This window comes from Lontra canadensis, unplaced genomic scaffold, assembly GCF_010015895.1.
Source record: "Lontra canadensis isolate GAN:19392208 unplaced genomic scaffold, GSC_riverotter_1.0 scaffold5, whole genome shotgun sequence".
In the NCBI taxonomy this organism is placed as follows: Eukaryota; Metazoa; Chordata; class Mammalia; order Carnivora; family Mustelidae; genus Lontra; species Lontra canadensis.
Window position 1 is genome coordinate 4,860,145 of NW_022630999.1, and position 21,959 is coordinate 4,882,103.

The following is a 21,959-nucleotide window of genomic DNA, read 5'->3' on the forward strand; positions in this document are numbered from 1 at the left end:
TCCCGTTGAACAGAAGCCCGATGTGGGACTCGATCCTAGGACCCTGGGATCACAACCTGAGCCCAAGGCAGATGCTCAACGATTGTACCACCTAGGTGCCCCTAAGAAGAATTTTTTTATCAGTAAAGGATTCCTATTAATAAAGAAATGTCTTATCAACAAAGCTGCTATTAAAAGTAAGTATTTTTTTCCTGCCTGGCAGTTTGTGGAACAGCGCAGCTGATACAGCAACAGCTCCCATGGTCTTGGAAAGGTACCTGAAAATGGTCTTAAATAAATGTCTAAAACATTTCTTACTGAGAGTGAAGTCCACCACCATAACTCTCCAATGTTATGCCCTAATGTGACTGGGTAACACTAATTATTTTATCCACCAGCACCAAGGTCTGGAGTCACCACGAGTGACTAATGGCTGCTGTCTCTTCAAGAATTTTGTACAGGAATGGGCTAAATCCTCCTTACGGATCAGCAGCAGCCGGGGATATGAGAAGAGAGCTGACCTTGTAAGAGCAGGCAAACTCCCTTTAAAATGTTTCGCTGTAATTTCCGGTTCTTAGATTCTGCATTATCTTAGGTACTCACCGTTTGGAATTTCCATGCTAGCTATTTTAGAAGGTGGCGATGAGCCAACAGAATTTTTTGCCACCACACTGATGATGTAGTCGTTTTTATCAAGTTGTAGTTCTGCCTTGTGTTGAGGATCAGGGATCTCAGAAAGGGACTGTGTCTCCTCATCAAGCAAACAGGATACATTATAGGAAAGTATTTTCCCATTTGCTTCATTAATGGGTAAAGGCTGAGAGAAACAGAAAAATAAATTGTCAAGAAACCTGCAACACCAGCCATGTGGTGAGGCAAGACCATCAGGTGTAAACCAGACACCATGTCAATCATGACAAGGCAACATCAGAATCAAGGAAATGGTGTCAAACACAGATTCAGAAGGTGCCACGGCCAGGACAGATCAGGGGAGTGATGCTGAGGAAAAAAATATACTTACTGTACGCAGTTTAAGAGCACACAGCAATTTAAAAATTAAGTTAATACAAACCAGTTTTTAGCCTCACATTTTTCAGAAGCAAACAAAAAAGTAACAAGAATGACTGCTCTATCAAACGAAACATAAAATATTACGGCACTGGGGCGCCTGGCAGGGTCAACCAATGGGGCATGTGACTCTTGATCTCAGGGTCATGAGTTTGAGCCCCACACTGGTGGAGAATACTTAAATAAATAAAACTTTAAAAAAACAGCATCATAGTTTTTAAAAAAATATTTATTATTTTCTCAAAATAGTACATGCCCATTACCAGAAAATTTGGAAATGATACAAAAGTTAAAAAAAACCTGTAAAATGTTCCCATATTCCCATCTCTTAAACACTCTTATATTTTTGCATTTTCTTCAAGTTGTTTTTCTAAGATGTAGATATTTTTTAATTAAAATTGTTTTAATCACGATTTTATCTTTTTTTCACCTTTCTATAATATAGCTGTCTACAATATATACACTTGAATGGCTTTATATTTTATGTAGTATTTTTACCAGTTATTTGAATATTCCTTAAATAAATGAAATTTAAATTGTTTCTAACTTATTACTAAAATTATACTTTGGTGTACCTTTTCATACCACTTTTTTCTTTCATAGTTAGGATTAATTCTTTAATGTGGATCTCCAAAGTAGACTTATTAAAATGCTTTTCCAGACTATTCCTCCAATTTATACGACAACGAACAGGACACTCTGATCCAGACTGACCTCGGTATTAATACTCTGCTGAAAACACTGCTCCAAACAGGACTCTCTGATGGCCTGTCCTATTGGGCCCTTTATCAGTCTAAGGCTCATGGGCCTTCTTTGACACTACTGATGGCTCACTCCTTCAGAGAACCCCACCCTGGTTTTCTGCTGGTCTTCCTGTCCTCTAACCTTCCCACTCTCCTCTGCGGGCTCCTCCTCCTCTGCCACTCCTTTATACGCTATCACCTACGGGTCCCTCCTTGGCCTCTTTCCTCCCCGCGTGGTGTCCCTGAGTGATTCCACGTACATGCTACTCAAAGCTATGTCTTTAGCTCTGACTACCCTCCTGAACTCCAGAGTCTCACATTAAACCACTACCTATTAGACTTTACTTTGATACCCCAGTGGCACCTATTTTTAGAATGTGTTTTTAAAAAGTCAATCCCAACCAATTAATTTTCCACCCAAATACACTCCTCCTTGGCAAATGGCAGAACCATCAACCTAGTCTCTGAAGTTACAATCACTTCAGTATTTTTCACCGTTGGTTAGGCATTCATCTAGTTTGAAGCAGGTCCCAGACTTTCTCTACACTGAAGTAATGGTCCTGCAATACCAGGCCAATGAGTGGAGTGGGTACAGTAGGCTCCTGTTCCATCCCCTAATTCCAAAGACCCATGTGATATATTGTCTTTGGCTAGAGGACGCATCAGCTATTACACCATGAAGAACAGACCCTACACTTGATCTTAGCCGAAAGGCTGAGAAGTGACACACTGAGGTGGTGTGGAACTGTAACTACGTCGTCATGAAATCTGACAGACAACTCTGAGTAGCAGTGGATTCTCTAATCAAGGGTCAGAGGGCTACGCGGTCATACGCAGACAATCACAAAGCGACAGGACTTACAGTGAATCTGCACACAGACTTAACTTTCCTCAAGGCTGGGCTGACCTCAAATTTTCATAAAAATGATGTTTTACTTTCAGTAACAAAATTCACTATTGAAAGGAATCCAATTACGGCTGCTCTTATAACATCTGACTCGAAAACAAGCGTTTGTTTTTGACGTTTGCAAATCAGATAAAGAATATAATGCTACAAAAATGTCTGCCCCAGTAGAGGAACACCAGTGAAAACACAATACAATTTATAGTGTATCTAAAAATTTTACAAAACCATGAAAGCCTTTTTAAGTGGCATACAGTAATACAATTAAGGGAAAACAAATTACGTATGAGATATGTAAGAAGTTTCCTATTCAGTGAAGAAAAAAATGTCAAGAGAACTGAGATTCTAACTTGTAGCTTCTGGCTGTGTTTCTGGCTCAGGTGAGAGAGAGGAATTCAGGAAATCCTCAGTTCCTTTGTAGGCCTCATGAAATCAAACTAAAGAACGCTGCGATCTGTCAGAGAAGATCCCCGCCAAACTGACCGCGGTGCATACGGGGTGATGAGCACTGTAGGGCCTGGCAGGAGCTAGTTAGATTCGCAGCAGGACTGCAAACAGCCAGTCTCGGAAACCCGGGCTCCTCGATCACCCAAGTAACACACGTAAGCTAAGTAACTCAGCACAGTAGCGTTGTTTAAATTCTCAGGGGAAAATCAGGTATTTACCTTCCAGTAGATTATCAAATTTTTTCCATCGGAACTCCACTCTCTCCACGTATCTGGTCCCTTTGAAGGAACTAGGAAAGAGATTTAAAAGTTAGCAGCTGAAGGCGTGGACTACATGCCAGTTGGTAACAGCAGTAATTGAAACAGTGGCACTTGCGATTTTTTTTCCTAGGTTTTTGGAATTCTCCATAAAAATGTGAAGCAGCCCAGTGGCTTCCCCTCAGAAATGAAACAAGGGAAAAGCTGAGTGCTCAAGGCCTGCAAAACAGGAGGCCCCTTACAAAGGATTAAAATCACCCCTCAGGCCCTGAGGGATGCGACTCCATCTCACATCCTCCTACCTCCCCTCACTCAAGTGGTGAGGACTCTCCCCGAGCACAGGCTTCTTGGCGCTCCTTAAATGTGCTGAGGACACCTGCCTCAGGCTTCCGGCGCTTTCTGTGACCCCTCTCCCCGCGCACAGAAACTCTCCTCCCCTGATCACCTCACCTCCTCTGTATCTCAGCTCCGGTGTTAGTTTCCTAGTTGAAGTCTTTTCTAGCTACCCTATTTAAAAAACTGCAACCCCTCCTCCCCTGTCACCTTCTTTCCTTAGTCCCCTTTCTAGGCTTTATTTTTCTCTGTGGCACTACCCAACATACTATTTTTTAAAAATTGATTTCTAATCCTCTATCCTAATAAACTCCATGGGCAGAGACTGTTTTATTCAGTGCTATATCCTTGGTGACTACGACAGCGCCTGACACACTGTGGGTGCTGTTTTTTTTTTTTTTAAGATTTATTTGAGAGAGAGCAAGCAAGGATGCAGGTGAATGGGGTGGGGGGAAGAGAATGTTGAAGCAGACTCCCTGCTGAGTGCAGAGCCCAACATGGGGCTCAACCCATGACCCATGAGATCATGACCTGAGCTAAAACCAACAGTCAGCCCCTCGACCGACTGAGCCACCCAGGTGGCCCTCAGTAAGTATCTGTTTAGTGAATTCATGCTATCATCTCATTGAGGTATAGATAAAATGTTTTCTTGTGGCAACAACAGTGCATCAACTGAACGCAAAAGATCCTGTAGTAGCCAGTCTCCAAATGATCAGTGATACTGGTCACAGCTCCTGGTATGCCCACCTGCGTGTGGTCCTCTCCCACACAGTCACAGCATTGGCCTGGGTGACCAACAGAGTATGACAGATATGATGGTAGGTCCCTTTTAAGGCCCGGTCATAAGAGGCATTGCGGAGGCTGCCATGTTCTCCCTCTACTCACTAAGTCTAGAGCAGCTAGCTGCCATGTTGTGAGGATACTCGGCAGCACCATGGAGAGACCTAATAGTGAGCAACAGCCTCGGCATGAGCCATCCTGGAAGCGGATTCTCTAGCCCTGGGCAAGCCTGCAGCCCTCATCTATGTCCACGCTGTGGCCTCACGAGAGACTGTGAGCCAGAGCTACTCAGCTAAGCTGCTTCTCAATTTCTGACCTATACTCATTGTGAGATAATATATGTTTACTATTTTAAGTCACTGAATTTTAGGGTAATTTGTCAGGTAGCAATGGGTAACTAAATACACTCCCCTTTCTGGCCTCGTACACAGCGTTCAGTTTTGATGATCCAGATAGTTTTTTTACATTTATCACAAAGCTTCTCTCATCTCTCTAACCTTCCTTCATGTGGAGAGTTCAATCATTTTTGTCTTACTGTGCATTAATTTTTTGGAAGAAGTTTTTTTAAAAGATTCATTTATCTGAGAGAGAAAGAGAGAGAGAGAGAGAGAGAAACACACACATAAGCTGGGGGAGGGGCAAGAAGAGGAAGAGAGAAAATTCTCAAGCAGACTCCCTGCTGAATGTGGAGCCTGATGTGAGGCTTGATCCCAGGACCCTGAGATCATGACCTGAGCTGAAATCAAGAGTCAGATGTTTAACCAACTAAGCCACCCAAGCGCCCCTGGAAGAAGTTTTATATTCCCTATATTATCTAGTGCAAATAAAGCATTTGCTATCTTCTGTTGAATGACTCCTAAAAAATTATACCTATTCATTAATTTTTTTGTTTTTGACTTTTAAAGCTGACATCTAACTATTCAAGGATAGAATCTCGTTTCATCTTTGGAAATTACCATACTCAGAAAACCAGTTACCTAATTTTGTACTTATTTTGGCCTCTGTGTACTACAGAAAATGAAGTTCAAGACCTCTGGCCCCATCCATTTCTCAGGCCAAGGTCACAAATAAAAATTCCAACAAATTCTCTTTGTTAATATCTAAATAGATTATTAAAATTATAGGGAAGGAGGACAGAGTGTCAGAAAAATCACCCATAATCTTACCACAGTCTCGAGTCTGTTTCCTCCACATCATCTTAGGACAGCTGCAAACATCCTGCAGACAGGCCTAGTCTTTCCACACAGCACAGCCAGCAGCTGTCTGTATTATCATAAACCTTAGAGCCACCACTTAAGATGTCTGGATGATATTTTACTAGCAGATATTATTACACAATTACGCAATTCAAGCGTTATCCTTTTACTCACTTTAGTGACATTTTCTTTAAAAATAAGTTGTAAAGTTCAAGACCCACAGCAATAATCAGCTATAAATCATTTAGTGAACTTACTGGCTTCTGTGGTTAAGTATTTTTTTTCATTGCTCCATTTGCTCCATTTCCAGAAAGTTTCAGTAGAACAGCGAATCCGGAAAGTATATATGGTATACGGATTTAACTTGTCCACAGCTACAAGGTAACTTGAATTTTCTACTCCTTTGATTGTGACATTCCGCTATTAAAGCAAATCAGTAAGTATATGTATGTACATGTAACATCATATAAGAATTCTCATATATATACACACACATACACATTTTAATAAGAAAGCCCACCCAAATTTGTATCATAAATAGACTAAATGTCCACAGGAGTTTACCTTTATAAAACTAAAGACAATTCATCCACCAAAATATTTTAATTTTTACATAAATACAAAACCCATGAAATTATGCTCTATAGTAACAATAAACAGTATTTATGTGTCATTTTAATTCAAATATGGATCTAAGTAATAATGATAAGATAAATTATGCAGAGAGGATGATATACTCTTGCTCACTGGTCAATGGCTAATGGTAATACAACAGGCCTTAGTACACTTTAGTAATCTAAGATGACCTTGAGGATTAAATATATAAGCTGTATTCGGAAGCTTCTTTGAGGCAGGCATCATTTTATGCATTTTTTAATAGGGTACTCAGAACCTCTAGTATGGTGCTAAACATGTAGAATATATTCTTCAACAAACTCTTATTTAAATTATATAAAATTAAAGTGAAACAATTTAAACAAATCTGAGGATCCGCACGTCTCAGGAAATCCTCTGAGCTCCCAATTACGAATTACAAAGCAGTTTTCTGGGTTATATTCTGCCATTTGACTGATTTTCTAGCAATCATCAGTAAATTTCCAAATGAGTATTTTCATTCATTATCTTTCATTTCGGACTTAGCACAAATTACAAGATGGTGCAGTACAAAAGTCAAGCTAAGTATCTGCAATGTATTAAAAAGTCATGTTCTGACTTGTAACGACCACCTTCTGACTTAGAACTTGTTCCTACTGCTGCACTTGGCAATTTTAAAAACCACATCTCCTCTCTGGTGCTTATCAGTCCATTAACTGATGTGAAAGGTTATAGCAACAACTATCCATTCATGTACAAATCTGCTGAGCACCAGCCATGTGCCAGGGACTATACTAGACCTGGAAACATTCTGGAAGTCAAAGTCAAACTCATGTTCACAACTGTTTCAAGTGCTACATATAATGCTGTCATTACACTGACATATATAGTGTCTTACTTCTTACTAAATCTCTGTAATAATCCATGTGAGAGCTTCTACATATCAATTTCCTTAATTTATTCTGAAAACTATTTTAGCCAAAGTAACATCAAAGGAAGTTTATAGGAAAATCTTACTCACCAATTCTTGGACTGAGTTAGTTTTGTTAATTTCAATTTGACATAAAAGTTTAATCTTTGCAAAGTTGCCTGGTAAATGCCAGGAAAGTGTAACAGCTGTTGAATTAATATCCTTCACTTTGATTGAAGTAGGAATACGAGGACAGACTGTAAGTATAATTTGTAAAGATTAGTTAAAAAGTTACTTTCTAATAGGCCAAATGACAATTAAAAACAAAACTAAACAAAACAAAAAACCACTAAGAAACTAGAGGAGTCATTGGTACCGATCAACAACATTCCACTCAAGCCGTGGCATACACAAACCTCACTTTTACTGCTGGAATCGGGCCTACTGTGTTTCCGGACCAACCACACTCACGGTTCCCAGACTGGCATCAGGAATACTAAAAGGTAGTAAGATCATAATCTCTACCTTTAAGGAATGCCGAATTCATTTGGGGAGTGACCAAAAGAGAGAGAGAGACAATGAACAAGAGTATATACCATAAGTTGGAAATGCGTGGTACTAGTGGCCACAGGCACTGAGACGCAAGTGTGGTAGGGAAGTCTGAGAGAGAAGATGGGACTTAAGGTGAGCTCTGAAGGAAGAATCTGACTAAAACTGGCAAAACAGATGTGGAAGAGCACTTCCGATTGGGGTCTTGAAGAACAACGGGACGACAGTGAGACAAACCGCACACAATGCTGGTGATGGCACAGAGGCCAACGTGAGTGGCAAGGAGTCCTGTGACAGTAAGGCGGAAAGGCGGGGGGCAAATACACATGAACACTAGCGCTCAAATGTACCAAATGTGGCTCTTCTGAGCTTAGGGAAAACCAGGAAAGAACGAAAAGTGAGGAGAAGGAATAACTGATAGAAGTTACTTACATTTACGTGTAGGGCAACGAGCTCAGCTACTGGGCACTTGCCAGTCTCTATCATAATGTGTTTGGTTTGAGCCCTTCTCCACTGACTGTGAGTCTGTGAGGGAGGCCAGGCCTCCACACCAGCGCTCCGTGGACCACAGAGCCCGCTACGGCACTGATGCAGTGGGATGCCCACAGGAATGAATGCTAAGAAGTTGGACCATATTTTATTTCTATCTTGAGCTAGGTATTAATAGGGCTAGTAAAAATTCCAGAATCATCAGCAATAAAAAGGAACCACTCACTCACTGATGTACACAGCACCTTGGATGGAGCCCTTGGTAAAAAATGCCAATCTCCAAAGGTTAGGTACTGGATGATTCCATTTATACAACATTTCAAAATGACAAAACACAGAGATGAGGAACAGAGGAGATGTTGCCTGGGGACAGGGCTGCAGGAGCATGGTGTGTGTGGGGGGATGGGTAGCGGGGAGGTGTGGGGAGGTTTGCCAATGGAGCAGGAAGAGGGAATGTCTCTGTGGAGACAGAACAGCTCTGTATCTTGACTATGCCTGTGGTTCCATGAATCTCTAGACAGATTCAACTGCACAGACACGTCCATGCACACACACCTCTCAATGCACACAGAACCTCGTTAGAACTGAGCAAGGTCAGCAGTCCAGTTCACCGGTCTGGTTTACCGTACTGTACCCATGTTGACTGCTCACTTGAAAACTGTACTACAGTTAGTAAGACATCACAAATGGGGAAAGCTGGGGGAGATGTCACAGGGCTTTATTATTTTTACAACCACTCGTGAGTCTATAGTTATTTTAAAATAGAAAGATTTTAAAAAATAAAAATTTTTTAAGAACTGGACACAAAATTTTTCAATAATCAAAAACTATTAAAGCCACTTAGAGTTTATATGTAAATGACCAATTCAAATTTGTATCTGAAATCAACAAAATGGTGAAACCTGAAATTATACATTTTAAGGATTTTAAAATAAAAACTATTTAATAACTCTAAAGAAAATTATAAAAAGTAAGCCCTAGAAGAACTTTAATTTCAAAATATTTTATCCCTTCTAAAATTGTTTTTAAGACACTGGTTTATGTAGCAGCTTACCTTTTTCAGTTATGTTAACTAAAATAGTTGATTCTGATCGACCCAGAGGATTGCGAGCATTCAAAGTAAAATTATATATTTCTTGATTTGGATGCATTTGAAAGAATAACTGATAGCTTTCATTTGTTGGTGCTTCAACTCTTTTAAATCTAACATATTTCCCTGAAAAACTGAATTAAGAGAATAAGAAGAAATATTAAAATCATTTTAAAATGGCAAGAGAGATAAATACTTCAGGAAAAAATAGATGGGTACATTTCTAATAATTAATCTTTTTTAAAAGTTTGTATTTCTAATTCCAAATGCACTACATACTTGGCTAGGAAAATGTGTCTCATTCAGAAAATAGATGAAAATCACCGGCCAGAAGCCTACTATCCAGAACAGTTCCTGTTCGTATTTGAGGGTTCTTCTAGGATTTTTAAAAAAGGCACATGAATCTAGTCTGTGTGCATGTCATTTGCAGTATTAATGGTATATCCAATTTTATACAGCGTACTGAGTTTTTATTTTACTCAGAACAGAAATGAGATACCACATTTCCCTGTGTCATTTAATACCCTCCAGGTTACTCCCTGCCGTCTAACATCTTTCCCTGGTGAGTTTTACCTTTCAAATAAAGTATAACTCGTATTGCGTGGGCCCACCAATGCAGTTGGTCTTCCTGGATTCCAAGTACAGACAATCTCTTTTAAATCAGAGGTCTCACAATTCAGTTTTTGAGGAGTATCAGGTGGATCTAATAGGAAAAAAATGCAGTTACTTAGTGGTTACATACATTTTCCCTGAAAACATGTTTCATAAATGTTAATTACATTTTGTACAATTTCCTCTGGAAATGAAATAACGTATTTACATTTGACCTTCTGAACAATGCAGCACTGCCATGCTTTCTGTAGCATGTTTTTCTGGAGTCCATATTATGTCAGAAATGATGGACTAAAATGTACTGCTTAATGACAACTAGCTCATTTGGAAATGCCCCAAGAGCAACCTGAACACATTCTTTCCCCCTCAAATCCCACCAAATCTCTCAAAAGAAGCTGTAGCCAACAAATCAAAAAAATCTATAGGGTGAAAGTAGTATTATCTATCATGTCTATACCGTGATTTGAAAAGAAGTACCAATTCAAATCACAGGTCAGCACAAGCCACATTCCAAGTTTCAGAGTTCTTAAATGAGTTACAATGACTATTATCTGCAAAGCATCTCTTGGTAAAATTCTGCATCTTCCTCATGTTCAAAGTGACTACAGCTCTTTCGTTTTTGTTCTTGACTGGAACATTCCCTCTGACTTTGCAGGGACAAAACTAAAAAAAAAAAGAAAAACTTTTTGGGTTTTTCTGTGTGTCTTAGACTTTTAAAGTAATAATGGAAAATTCTGCAGTTAGACACTAATTACAGAAACTGTTATTTCCGATTTCATGTTTAATTAAACATACATAGAAACGGGTGTTCTCTGTTACATTTATCTAAATTATCTTTCATTAAATAAGGTTTTTTTTTTATTTTATTTATTTATTTTTTTTTAAAGATTTTATTTATTTATTTGTCAGAGAGAGAGAGAGAGAGAGAGAGCACAGGCAGACAGAATGGCAGGCAGAGGCAGAGGGAGAAGCAGGCTCCCCGCCAAGCAAGGAGCCCGATGTGGGACTCGATCCCAGGACGCTGGGATCATGACCTGAGCCGAAGGCAGCTGCTTAACCAACTGAGCCACCCAGGCGTCCCAGGTTTTTTTTTTTAGAGTTTATTTATTTATTTGACAGAGAGAGATCACAAGTAGGCAGAGAGGCAGGCAGAGAGAGAGAGGAGGAAGCAGGCTCCCTGCCAAGCAAACAGCCCGACGCAGGACTCGATCCCAGGACCCTGGGATCATGACCTGAGCCGAAAGCAGCGGCTTAACCCACTGAGCCACCCAGGCTCCCTTAAATAAGATTTTTTAAAACGATTATCTACTTGTTGAAAAATTCTGTAGAATAATTTAGTTTTTTAAAAACTAAACTTTAAGGGGTGGCTGGGTGGCTCAGTCAAAGTGTCCGCCTTCTGCTCAGGTGATTGTCTTGGGGTCCTGGGATCGAGCACCGCGTCAGGCTCTCTGCTCGGCGGGGAGCCTGCTTCCCGCTCTCTCTGCCTGCCTCTGCCTCCTTGTGATCTCTGTCTGTCAAATAAATAAAATCTTTAAAAACAAAAAACCAAAAAAACAAAAACAAAAAAACTGAACTTTAGAAACTATTCTTAGGGGCGCCTGGGTGGCTCAGTGGGTTAAAGACTCTGCCTTCGGCTCAGGGCATGGGATCGAGCCCCACATCAGGCTCTCTGCTCTTCGGGGAGCCTGCTTCCCTTCCTCTCTCTGCCTGCCTCTCGGTCTACTTGTAATCTCTGCCTATCAAATAAATAAATAAAATCTTTAAAAAAATAAAAATAAAAATAAAAACTGTTCTTAGACTGTTTTAGAGACTTAAAAGGGCACAGAAAATTTCACATGGCTTCCTAAGGTAGAATAATGTCTGTCAATAACATTTTAGGTAATATTAAGAGAAGTCATGAGTATTTAAAGTCTAACAACTGCATAATCAGATAACACTGACATACTTGTTTAAAAAATTATTCTAAATCTAAGGCTAAACTTTCATTTTATTAAAATGACATGCTAGATTTTTTAGTATAATCCTGACTATTGTAGTATGTGGCAGATGTGTTAAGTCAAAATAGTTAAAACCCAAATAACAGAAGCAATTGGAAGTGGAAGCAAAGATGCAGGGAGAAAAAAATATAAGAAGGCTGTATTTGAAAGGAAACGTACTGACTGTCTTCTCAAAGAAGTTAACTTACAAGGGAATCAGCTAAAGCTGGATAAAAACTAGGTATAATCAACTGTATAACCAGCGAATAGAAAATGCAATTTTTAAAAAAAGCCATTTTTTATTAAAATATTTCCAAATGAGAAAGTATGAAATTTGACTGGTGACATAAAATATTTACATGCTCTAATTCTATGTCACAGTGTCACGGTGTAGTATTTTGAAGTTTTTGAGTATGATGAAAGATTAATACTTAGGTATAATGCTGAAGTGGCACTATCTACGAAAATAGTGATTACTGAACACACAGTATTTATAAAAGATTTTGCCTGTAACTAAATCAGTTCATGCATAAACACTGACAAGTACTAGATAAATAACTATTCTGTCTGCTGGATAATACATGAATTTGCAATCACAATAATAAACTGAAGAGGAAAAAAGCTACTCTTACTAGCACTGAACATCAAATTCTTAGTGATAAACTTACTGAAAGATATGTAAGACCACCTATCACTGACATAAATCAAAGAAGAGCTAGCTAAATGAGAAGATATACATGTTCCTGATTTGGGTAACTCAATACAGTGAGAATGAAAATTCTCCTAAGTGGTCTCCTAAATTAATAAATCTAATCAACTCAAATCAAAAGCCTGGCAGGCTTTGATTGTGTCTTTTCAATATATGGTGGGTTAACAGGATGTGCATAAGGAGAAGAAAATAATGACTCTTAATCCCTAACTCACGCCATGAACTGCCCTTGCTGTTAAGTTCCTAAAGAAATCCCTTTGCAGGGAAATTCTACTGCTGCTTTTGAGTTAACAAATACTCAATTTTTCAACCCCCAAATGCTATAAATGAAGGTTAAATTATGAATTAAACAGGCCTGTTCTACTATTATGGAAGAAGAGTAGCACACTATTGGAAAAACTTGATGTATAACCTGATGTATAACAAAAACTTGATGTGTAACTTGATGTATAACAAGAACTTGATGTACAGTCTCATCTTCAAAGTTTTAGTTTTTGTCTCTTGTATTTTTAGGTGGATATCTCACTTCTTGGTATCAGTTATCACTCCATATTACCACTGGTTCTTAACTTATACTCCATGGTCATTTGTAAGGAACACTGCCAAGTCCTTTCCTAAAATTCCTTCAGGAAAAAAATTTTCTAAAGTTTAAATCTGAACATAATCTCACTTTCAATTCAATTCCAAAATGCATTACTGGGAAGACAAAAAGTTAGTAAGGGTAGAGCCATCAAACTGAGAAGTGCATCTAATCCTGGTTATGCCCTTGAGACTGTATCAGCCATGCAACATAATTCATCCCAAGTTTCACTGGAAGGAAAAGAGAGGTGGAGAATCCAAAAAAGAGTAAGAAGAATCACCACACGATCAACAGAAAATCGCAAAACCCACTCACACTACATTCCACACACTCTGATCATGAGACCCTTAGACCAAATTCAGCCTCTTACTCCGAATTCGAGGGAGGAACGGGCAAGGCCATCAGTGCGCCACATGACAGTTACCATGGGAGAGGGGACAGAAACCCTTGAAACACAAAAATCTCTGTGGATATTCAACACAAGCTATGTAAACAGGGCAGTCTCTCACAACAACTTCTGGAAATGTCATGGAATTTTAGAACTGTAGCAATGACCATATTAATAAAGAAGCCCTTGTACTCTGAAGCATATGTTACACACAGAATATGCCTGGCCTCTAAGAATCCTCTTCTTCTCAGATGTATTACTTTAGAAGTTAGAGAAGCATATAGTACAGTATTGAAAGAGTTTGTGTAAAATCATTATAGTTGCATTAACTGGGGAATTTTTAAAAAGGCATGTTTTAGTTTTAAAAAAGTATTTCTGTATTAGGTGGGATGCTTTAAAATTTTAATTTTAAAAGGTGTGTTTTAGGTAGGAAATTGACTTTTGAGTAGGCCCCTGAACACAGGGGTCAGGGGTACTGACCTCCCATGCAAGTCAAAAATCTATATACAGGGCAAATGCTTCGCTCTGTCCAAAGAGCATGCAACTCTAGATCTCTGGGTTGTGAGTCTGAGCCCCACGCTGGGTGTAGAGATTACTAAAACAAACTTAAAAAAAAAAAAAAATTTTTTCCATAGAACTCCTGACTCCCCCAGAACTTAACTCCTCGTAATTTACTACTGACTAGAAGCCCGACCTACAACATAGACAATTGATTAACACATATTTTGTATGTTGTATGTATTATTTACAATAAAGTAAGCTACAGAAAATGTTAAGAAAATTGTAAGAGAAAATGCATTTAAAGTACCGTACTGTAGTTACTGAAAAAAATCCACGTAGGGATGCCTGGGTGGCTCAGTCAGTTAACTGTGTGATGCATGTCCTCATGGTTCCTGAGATCGAGCCCTATGCCAGAAGTCTGTTTGAAGGTTCTGTTCCTCTGCCCCTCCCCCCCACCTCTTGCACACGGGTTCTCTAAAATAAATAAATAAATCTTTAAAAAAAAAATACATGCATAAGCAGACCCATGCAATTTGAACTTTTTTTGTTCAAGAGTCAACTATGTATGAAATAATTCCTAAGCAATGTAGGATTAAGAAATATATAAAAACTACCCTTGACTCAACAAAACTGTTAAATAAGAACTTAAAACTAAGCAGCTGGATGTTTCCAATCTTATCACACAAGCTACATAAATACAAATATATGTAAAACAGGCAAAAATTTTGGTGTCTTCATATTTAAAAAAAAAAAAGACTGCCCATTCCCCAGAAATAGCATTAAAGTTTTTAAAGAGGAGCAAAACAGATCAACAGGAACTCTTTAATATTAAATACTTACATCCTGCGAAAATAACAGTCCCAAATATGTTATCTTCTGTTGTAAAAACCACATTTGTTCCACTATTAGCAGAAACAGAAATATTACGGATCTTGATCGCCACATTTTCCCCATCAAGATGGATAAGGGGACAATTTGTTTGGCCAATCTGTGCTGATAACACTTTTTCTTTAGTCACACAACAAAATATTATATCAGAGCCTACAAGTATCACTTTGTCTTGAGGAAAAACCTTAGTCTGGGAATCAGGTGACCCTATAGAGAACAAAAGGAATCACAAATATTTTATAAGTCTTTTACCATAAAAATAGCCCAGTATATATAAAATATACTATAAAGTGTTTTATAGTAATGGTGGCCCAAAGGAGCTTTCAAAAGAGCAAGACATATATAAATAAAATGAAACCATGTATGTTTTATCGACTTACGGCTGATGATGGGGGGAATGGAGGGGACTGCAGGCCGATGCCCAAGGTCACAGGTTAGTATCTAAGAAGTCTGAAAGTTCACTCTAAATGGGCTTATAGCTACATGTGAAAAATCTACACCAAGAAAAAGTCACTCATTAAATAATTCTATTCCTTTGAAATGACTTCTATGTATTTAGGGAAGACTTCTTACTTTCCATCAGCCAGAATATATATTTAAGTACTCCCATCCTAAACAGCACTTTTTCTTTAACCCCAATTCTGTGCAGGTTAAAGCCACATCTCTGCTTTTATTTTCCTGTATGTCCGATCTTATCATTATCTCTAGTTTTCTTTCTACCTACTACTATTTAATCTACCACAATCTGGCTTCTAGCCCAACCATTCTACTGGAGTGGCTCGCTGACCTCTTTGCTCAGTCCAGTGGCCACTTCTCAGCCACCCTTCCTTCCCACATTGACAGCATCGGGCAAGTTGCCCAAGTTCTAACATCTCAAAACTCCCTTCTTCTCTTGGGTTCTACAGCGCCCTACTCTCCTGGGCTACTCTGAACCCTCTGGCTACTGTTCTCCACTTTGCTGCCTCTTTTTTCTTCCGTCCTACCCTTAGACAGTACAAGCTTGTAAGGCATGTGTCCCTGGTCCCCATTTCTCTTTCCCTGAGTATGGTAACCTCTAGATTGAAACAATTTCACATACATCTATGTTGATGACTCTCAGATATGTATCTCTGGCTCCTAGTAATCCCTTGGATACCAGACTGGTATTTCCCACTGCCTGAGACATCCCTACCCAGATACTTCACAATACCTCAAGCTCAACATGTTAAAAATGAATTTATCTTTCCCACAAGTTATTCATGTATTTCCTGTCTCAGTGGAAGGCATCACCAGCCACTCAGCTGCCCAAACTAATAGTCATCTTTGACTCTATTTCTTCGTTACCAAATACACAGTCAACTAATTTTAATTCTGTCCCTTCAGTGTTTTCACACCTTTCCCACCTTTTCATTTCCAGACCCAAGTACCCTACTTTATGCTTCCACTGTCTTTTGTTGAACCACAACAAGATCCTTCTTGCTTATCCACGTGCTTCCAGTCCTGCCTTCCTCTGATCCATTTCTCCATGCGGTCACTAGAGTGGATAATCTATAATAATAATCAGCCTTTTGAAGGACTTCATTTCACTGTCAACTATTTTCCAGGCCTGTCTCATGTTGCCAACATTCTACCTGCATATGAATTTCATTCAACGTATAGATGATTTCAGGTATCCTTAGAGATCATGTTCTCTGCAATTAATTCTTCAGCTCACAGGGATCTGTTCTGTGGGCAAGAAACTAGAAGCCATTTTTTTTTTTAAATATAGATTTGATCTCAATTACACCTACATAAAATTTTTAAATGTTCTTCAACACCTACCACAGTGATTTTCAAACCTGGATGGTTATGTAATCACTTTGGAAGATCTTTAAAAATACAGATTCCTGAATCCTAACTCAAGAGTTTTTTAATCAAAATGTTCTGGGACAGAGATCTGGGAGATCCCCAGGTGACCCTCATGAAGCCAAATGGCATTTGGAGAACTGAAAGCTTAACCAAAACCTTACCCTTAAGCAAGACTAATCTCGTTCATTTGAAACGAAAGCTTTTTAAACAGAAGCTTACAAGAAATGTTCTTCAGTGGGCTCCAGTCACTCCACTCTTTGGGACCAGAGAAATGAAGATCGTCAACATAGCACCTAATTCCCACAGAATGAGTGGTGCACTCCAAGGGCATGTCTGAGGTCCAACTCCAGTGGTGAACTGTATCTTTACCATTCACAGTTGTGTTGTGGGTCACCTAAAAAATGAACACAAACACAAAATGAGATTTCTAAGTAGTGATATGTTCTGCTTCCCTTTAAAGAACACAGTAGACAGTATACAACCACTAAGCTATAAAGGCTCGCCTTTTTGTACAACCATCTCAGTTTTCTATTAGGCGTAAAAGGAGAGTTACGGGGACAATAATCATGATTCATTTGTTTACCTCTTTTTTTAAAATTCCAGTATAGTCAACATACAGTGTACTATTAGCCTCAGGTGTACTACATAATGACCCAACATTTGCATACACCAGTGTTCGTTGTGACCGGTCCACCTTCCTCAGCTTGAGGCTCTGCTCCCTGATATACAGGATGTTAATACTCCAGAACATTCAATACAGTTCTGAGAGAAATGAACCATTGCCAAAACTGATCTCCATTTTTCGTCGAGAAAAAAGTAATTAATGGGTTTGTACTCCCAAGAATTAAAGTCCAAGAAAGGAGCAGCATTTCAACAAAGTAACTGTTTCAGATTAGGTTTTATATGTGTTAACTGTTTAAAACTTTATTTTTAAATATGCAGCATATAATAGGATAAAATATTAATCTCAACTGTGAAAAATGGAAGGATTTCAATCAAATATCAAGGAGCTACTAAAAGAAACCTTGGGAGCTCCAGCTAAAGACAACAGATTAAATAACTGTACTTCCTTCTCTCTTCTGAAATCTTTCTAAAACAAAAGTACACAGATTTTTTTTTTAAGGCATAGATGCACAGAGCCAAAAAAAGAGAAGAAGAAGAAGAAGAAGAAGAAAAAGAAAGAAGAAAGAAGAAAGAAGAAAGAAGAAAGAAGAAGAAGAAACAGTATCAATGAATTTCTGGATCCTGGAGAGCTGAATGACAATAGTAATGGATTCTGAAGACCTGAAAATGCTGAATGTTAAGCCCCCAATGGAAAACGCTGAAAACAACCTGATTTCTATCACAGAAATGCCGAAGGGCCCAGGAAGAGGCTGTACCAGGCTCCCATGGAAGTGCATGGTGAAGGTGAGGCACCAAACAGAAGACTGCTTGAAAGCTTTTCAAAGAGACATTAGACACCCAGAGATCCCTCCCACATTCTATGCTACTGAAAGACCACCCTTCTTCATCTTGGCAGAATGGAGATTTATGATCTGAAAAGTAAAACAGAACACCTCTGGAATGAAGAACCTCAGAAAGAGTGGAGAACGGGGAATACTGTACCAAAAACAAGGGACTTGCTAACCTATGCACTAGGAAGGCTTGGGTGCTCCTGCCTCCTTCTCCTACTCAGCCCCCAGGATACAGATGGCAGAGTTGCTACTTACAAGGCAGGGATCTGAATCGATTTTTCTGGGGCATATGAACAGCTCGTGATAAAAATCTGAAAGAATAACATTAAGGTTGTGCCAACTTGAGGCCATCTTAATCACCTATGATGAAGCCCTAGTCAACTAAAGTCCCTGGATGACACACAAAAGTTCCAATTAGATTAAAAAAAAAATTAAGAGCCACTCACTTAATATGAGCAGCAACCAGGATGACCAGAAATTGGATAAAAAGTTCTAATATCAGAGTTAAAGATAAAATAAGAAAGGAACTCGAAGAAACTGACTCCGCTAAAAGAAATAAAAAAATAACTGCTATCCTCAGAGATGAGATACTGCATCCATATAATGAACAAAAAGGAGAGACAAACGGGATCTCGCGTACATTAAAAAAAATTTATTAATAAAAAATGCAAAAAATTCAATAGCAGGAATGCAAGATAATGTTTAAGAAAAACTGTTAAGAAAACAGAGCAAAATAAAATTACAGATGGAAAGTGGAAACAATTAAGAACATTAGAGGACCAGCCTAGAAGGTCCAACTTCTGAAGAAAAGAGTTTCTAAGGAAAAAAAAAAAAAAAAAAAAAAGGAGAAAACAGTTATGAAGGAATCAAAGCCGTAAGACCTACAATAAGGTGATTCCCCAAGCTGAGAAACATGTGTTTTCAGACTGAAAGGGGCCCAATGACAAAGGGGCCAATGACAAAGAAAGACAGATCCACAAGAACAAATGAACAATGTCTTCCAAATCTTGAGAAAATCCCCTAACCTACAATTCTATACCCAGCTAAAGTAGAAATCATGAGTGAGTGCAAAATAGACACTTTCAGAAATGTCATGTCTTAATTAATTCATCAGGCAGTATTTCACACTCCCATCAGAAATGTATGAAAGTTCCAATTGTTCTGCCTCTTCTCAAAATTTGGAATCAACAGTCTTACAAATTTTGCTGGCATCCAATTTAAATTTAAAAAATAGTGTATCTGCAAGTTACCATTAAAGGCAGCAGACAGTATCGACAATAAATAGCAAATACCTACTAGAATATATGCTTCCACCAAAATGAGGAAGAGGAAAAAATTTTTTAAAAAGGGGATCCACTACAAGACAGGGTACCTGGGTGGCTCAGTGGGTTAAAAAAAAAGGGGGGATCCATTGCAAGAAAAGGTAAAAGGAATCCCCTAGATGATAATGGAGACCCCTTGGACAACAACTTCCTAAGAAATGTGCCAAAAAAACCCACAGAGGTTTATCCTAAATGACTTGTGAGTGTACCTAGGTGCTGCAGCTCCTGAGAAACCTCTGGCCACAAGGGTCCTCTGCTTTCTACCACACTCCTGCTACACGAACACTGTACCTGTGTGAACCCTATGTAAGCAGGGTTGAGAAGTAAGTCAGAAGGCCTCCGAGAGAGCTATTCACAAACATACAGCCGATACGATACCAGTGTCTCTGAACACTTCAGCAGGAGATTCATACAACTTGGAGATTACAAAGGATTAAATTAATGGGGCACACAAATTAAACTGAAAATACAAGACCATATGACAAGAAGTTGTACCTCCAAAAAGGAAAATAGTGGTATATGCTGCTTGGTTTAGCTGTGGATAGTGTTTATATAACCGTAACACAAATAATGAATGCCAGTCTGCCACACATTACCACAGTGTAATAGAACAATACTGGAAAAAGGATGGGAAATGCAAGAGAGAGACAGGGACAGAGAGAGACAGGAACAGAGTGCGAGTGAGCACTCCAGCATGCACATGTGTGCTCCCAGGCCAGGAGGTGACAGGATGAAATTCTCATCTCCGACTGTTAAAATAAAACATTGCTCAAAACTGTAAAGAAAAATTGAGGAAGAACAACATAAGCACGCTACCTGGACAACAGAAATACATAACAGAAGAATCAGCTAGAAGAACTGAAACCTGCTGTTTACTGGAAAAGTAAAATGGGAGGGGCTGGGGGTGCGGCAGAGATCCCGGGTATCACAACCACCCTGGTCCCCATAGCGCCCAGCTTCCTTACCCGTACGTGAGGCCAAGAGCAGAAACCATCATGTTCTAATTGAAACACCAATGTACAGTATTCTTTATTCTTACACAACCACAAAATAATACTGAAGTGACAAGGCATAAGCAGCTCTGCCTCAAATGATACTGATAACATATAAAAAGAAGGGTCACATTTTACTACAGATCTGCATCACTTGCCCTCTCACGTTTCACTTTTTAAAAATTCATTTGTTCTATCTCTGTTTTTCTGGGCTCTTGGCTGTTATTTCCCCATACAAAGATTTTTCTTCAGAGATTGGATCCTACTCTGCCGTTGCCATCTTGTGATGCATCTTGTGGCAATGAGTTAATAGGACCCTGAAAACGGAATTTCCATTCACTTACGCTGGATTTCACTTACACTTCAAAGAGTAGCCCCTAAAGGAAATACTGACAACTAGTAGGCATTCAGCAGCTTTACAGGTACCGTTATCGTTTACTGAGGTAGATACTTTGCACCACTTTACAAATGAGAAAAAGGAGGTTTTGGGAAGTTACCCAAAGCCAGTAATAGGTAACTCACCCAGCACAATATGTCAGCCATCATAAAGAGCTACACGGTCCAATTTTAGATAAGCAATAGTTTCAAGACAACAAGGTAGAGCTCTATCAAAGCTACTTGCAAATTAGGCTGACAGGAAAGAACTGCCATTACAACTCAAGAAAAGAAAGAGCATTTTAGGCTGAGGTAATTAGGATGGGCTTTAAAATGAGGGGTAGAATTTGACTCAAGTCTTGAAGTATACATTCAATTAGCAGAGGTGCAAAGGAAGGAAAGGTATCTTACACAAAAATAAACATATCTATTTTGTAACAGAAACTGTAATGGTTAAGAAAGAGCACAGACTGTAACTCTGGGTCCTGGCCCCACTACTTCCTGTCTTCCAGTTTCTCTGGAGCTTCATCTCGAAAATGGAGATGAAGATCTTGGGTCTGATGTACAGTGTGAATAAATGCTTGCAGCTCTTAGCCCTTTTCAATCAATGAAGCACTTTTTTATTAATAGTTTTCTTTGTATGTAAAGGAGGAACCATAACTCTCCATAGTTGTACATATAACCCTTTTCTCCTAAAGAGGAGTCAGTCAGTGCTCCTATATTTTTCATTTTTTGTCAAAGCAGGAAGTAAATACTTTAGAACTGTTAAATATATAAATAAAGTGAATAAAGTTTAAAAAAAAAAAAAGGCTCAGACCCCTGGTGCCTCCCTCAGGGGTCTGTGGTGAGAATGCAGAGAACCACACATGGAGCATTTAGAGCACTGTCAGCAGCAACACGGACGCACCAACGCCCGAAGCTACAGCTATGGCCGCTGCTAACTTAGGAAGCTAATACACACAGAGTCAGAAAGGAACACCATGACAACCACCATTA

General features: G+C 39.0%; 1 protein-coding gene and 1 non-coding gene across 2 annotated transcripts in view; both read right to left on the reverse strand.

The window, feature by feature from the left end:
- LIFR (LIF receptor subunit alpha) overlaps window positions 1-21,959 on the reverse strand; it is a 76,997-nt gene that overhangs the window by 13,962 nt on the left and 41,076 nt on the right. The window contains exons 6-13 of the mRNA XM_032851355.1: window positions 17,040-17,214; window positions 14,946-15,200; window positions 9,913-10,042; window positions 9,304-9,473; window positions 7,323-7,468; window positions 5,965-6,127; window positions 3,360-3,430; window positions 583-796 (exon numbers count right to left, since the gene is read on the reverse strand). Coding sequence (XP_032707246.1) covers window positions 583-796; window positions 3,360-3,430; window positions 5,965-6,127; window positions 7,323-7,468; window positions 9,304-9,473; window positions 9,913-10,042; window positions 14,946-15,200; window positions 17,040-17,214 — 1,324 coding nt within the window. The remainder of the gene's footprint in view (window positions 1-582; window positions 797-3,359; window positions 3,431-5,964; window positions 6,128-7,322; window positions 7,469-9,303; window positions 9,474-9,912; window positions 10,043-14,945; window positions 15,201-17,039; window positions 17,215-21,959) is intronic.
- Window positions 2,327-2,516, reverse strand: LOC116864442. The gene has a single exon (XR_004382008.1). It is a non-coding gene; the product is annotated as a U2 spliceosomal RNA (small nuclear RNA).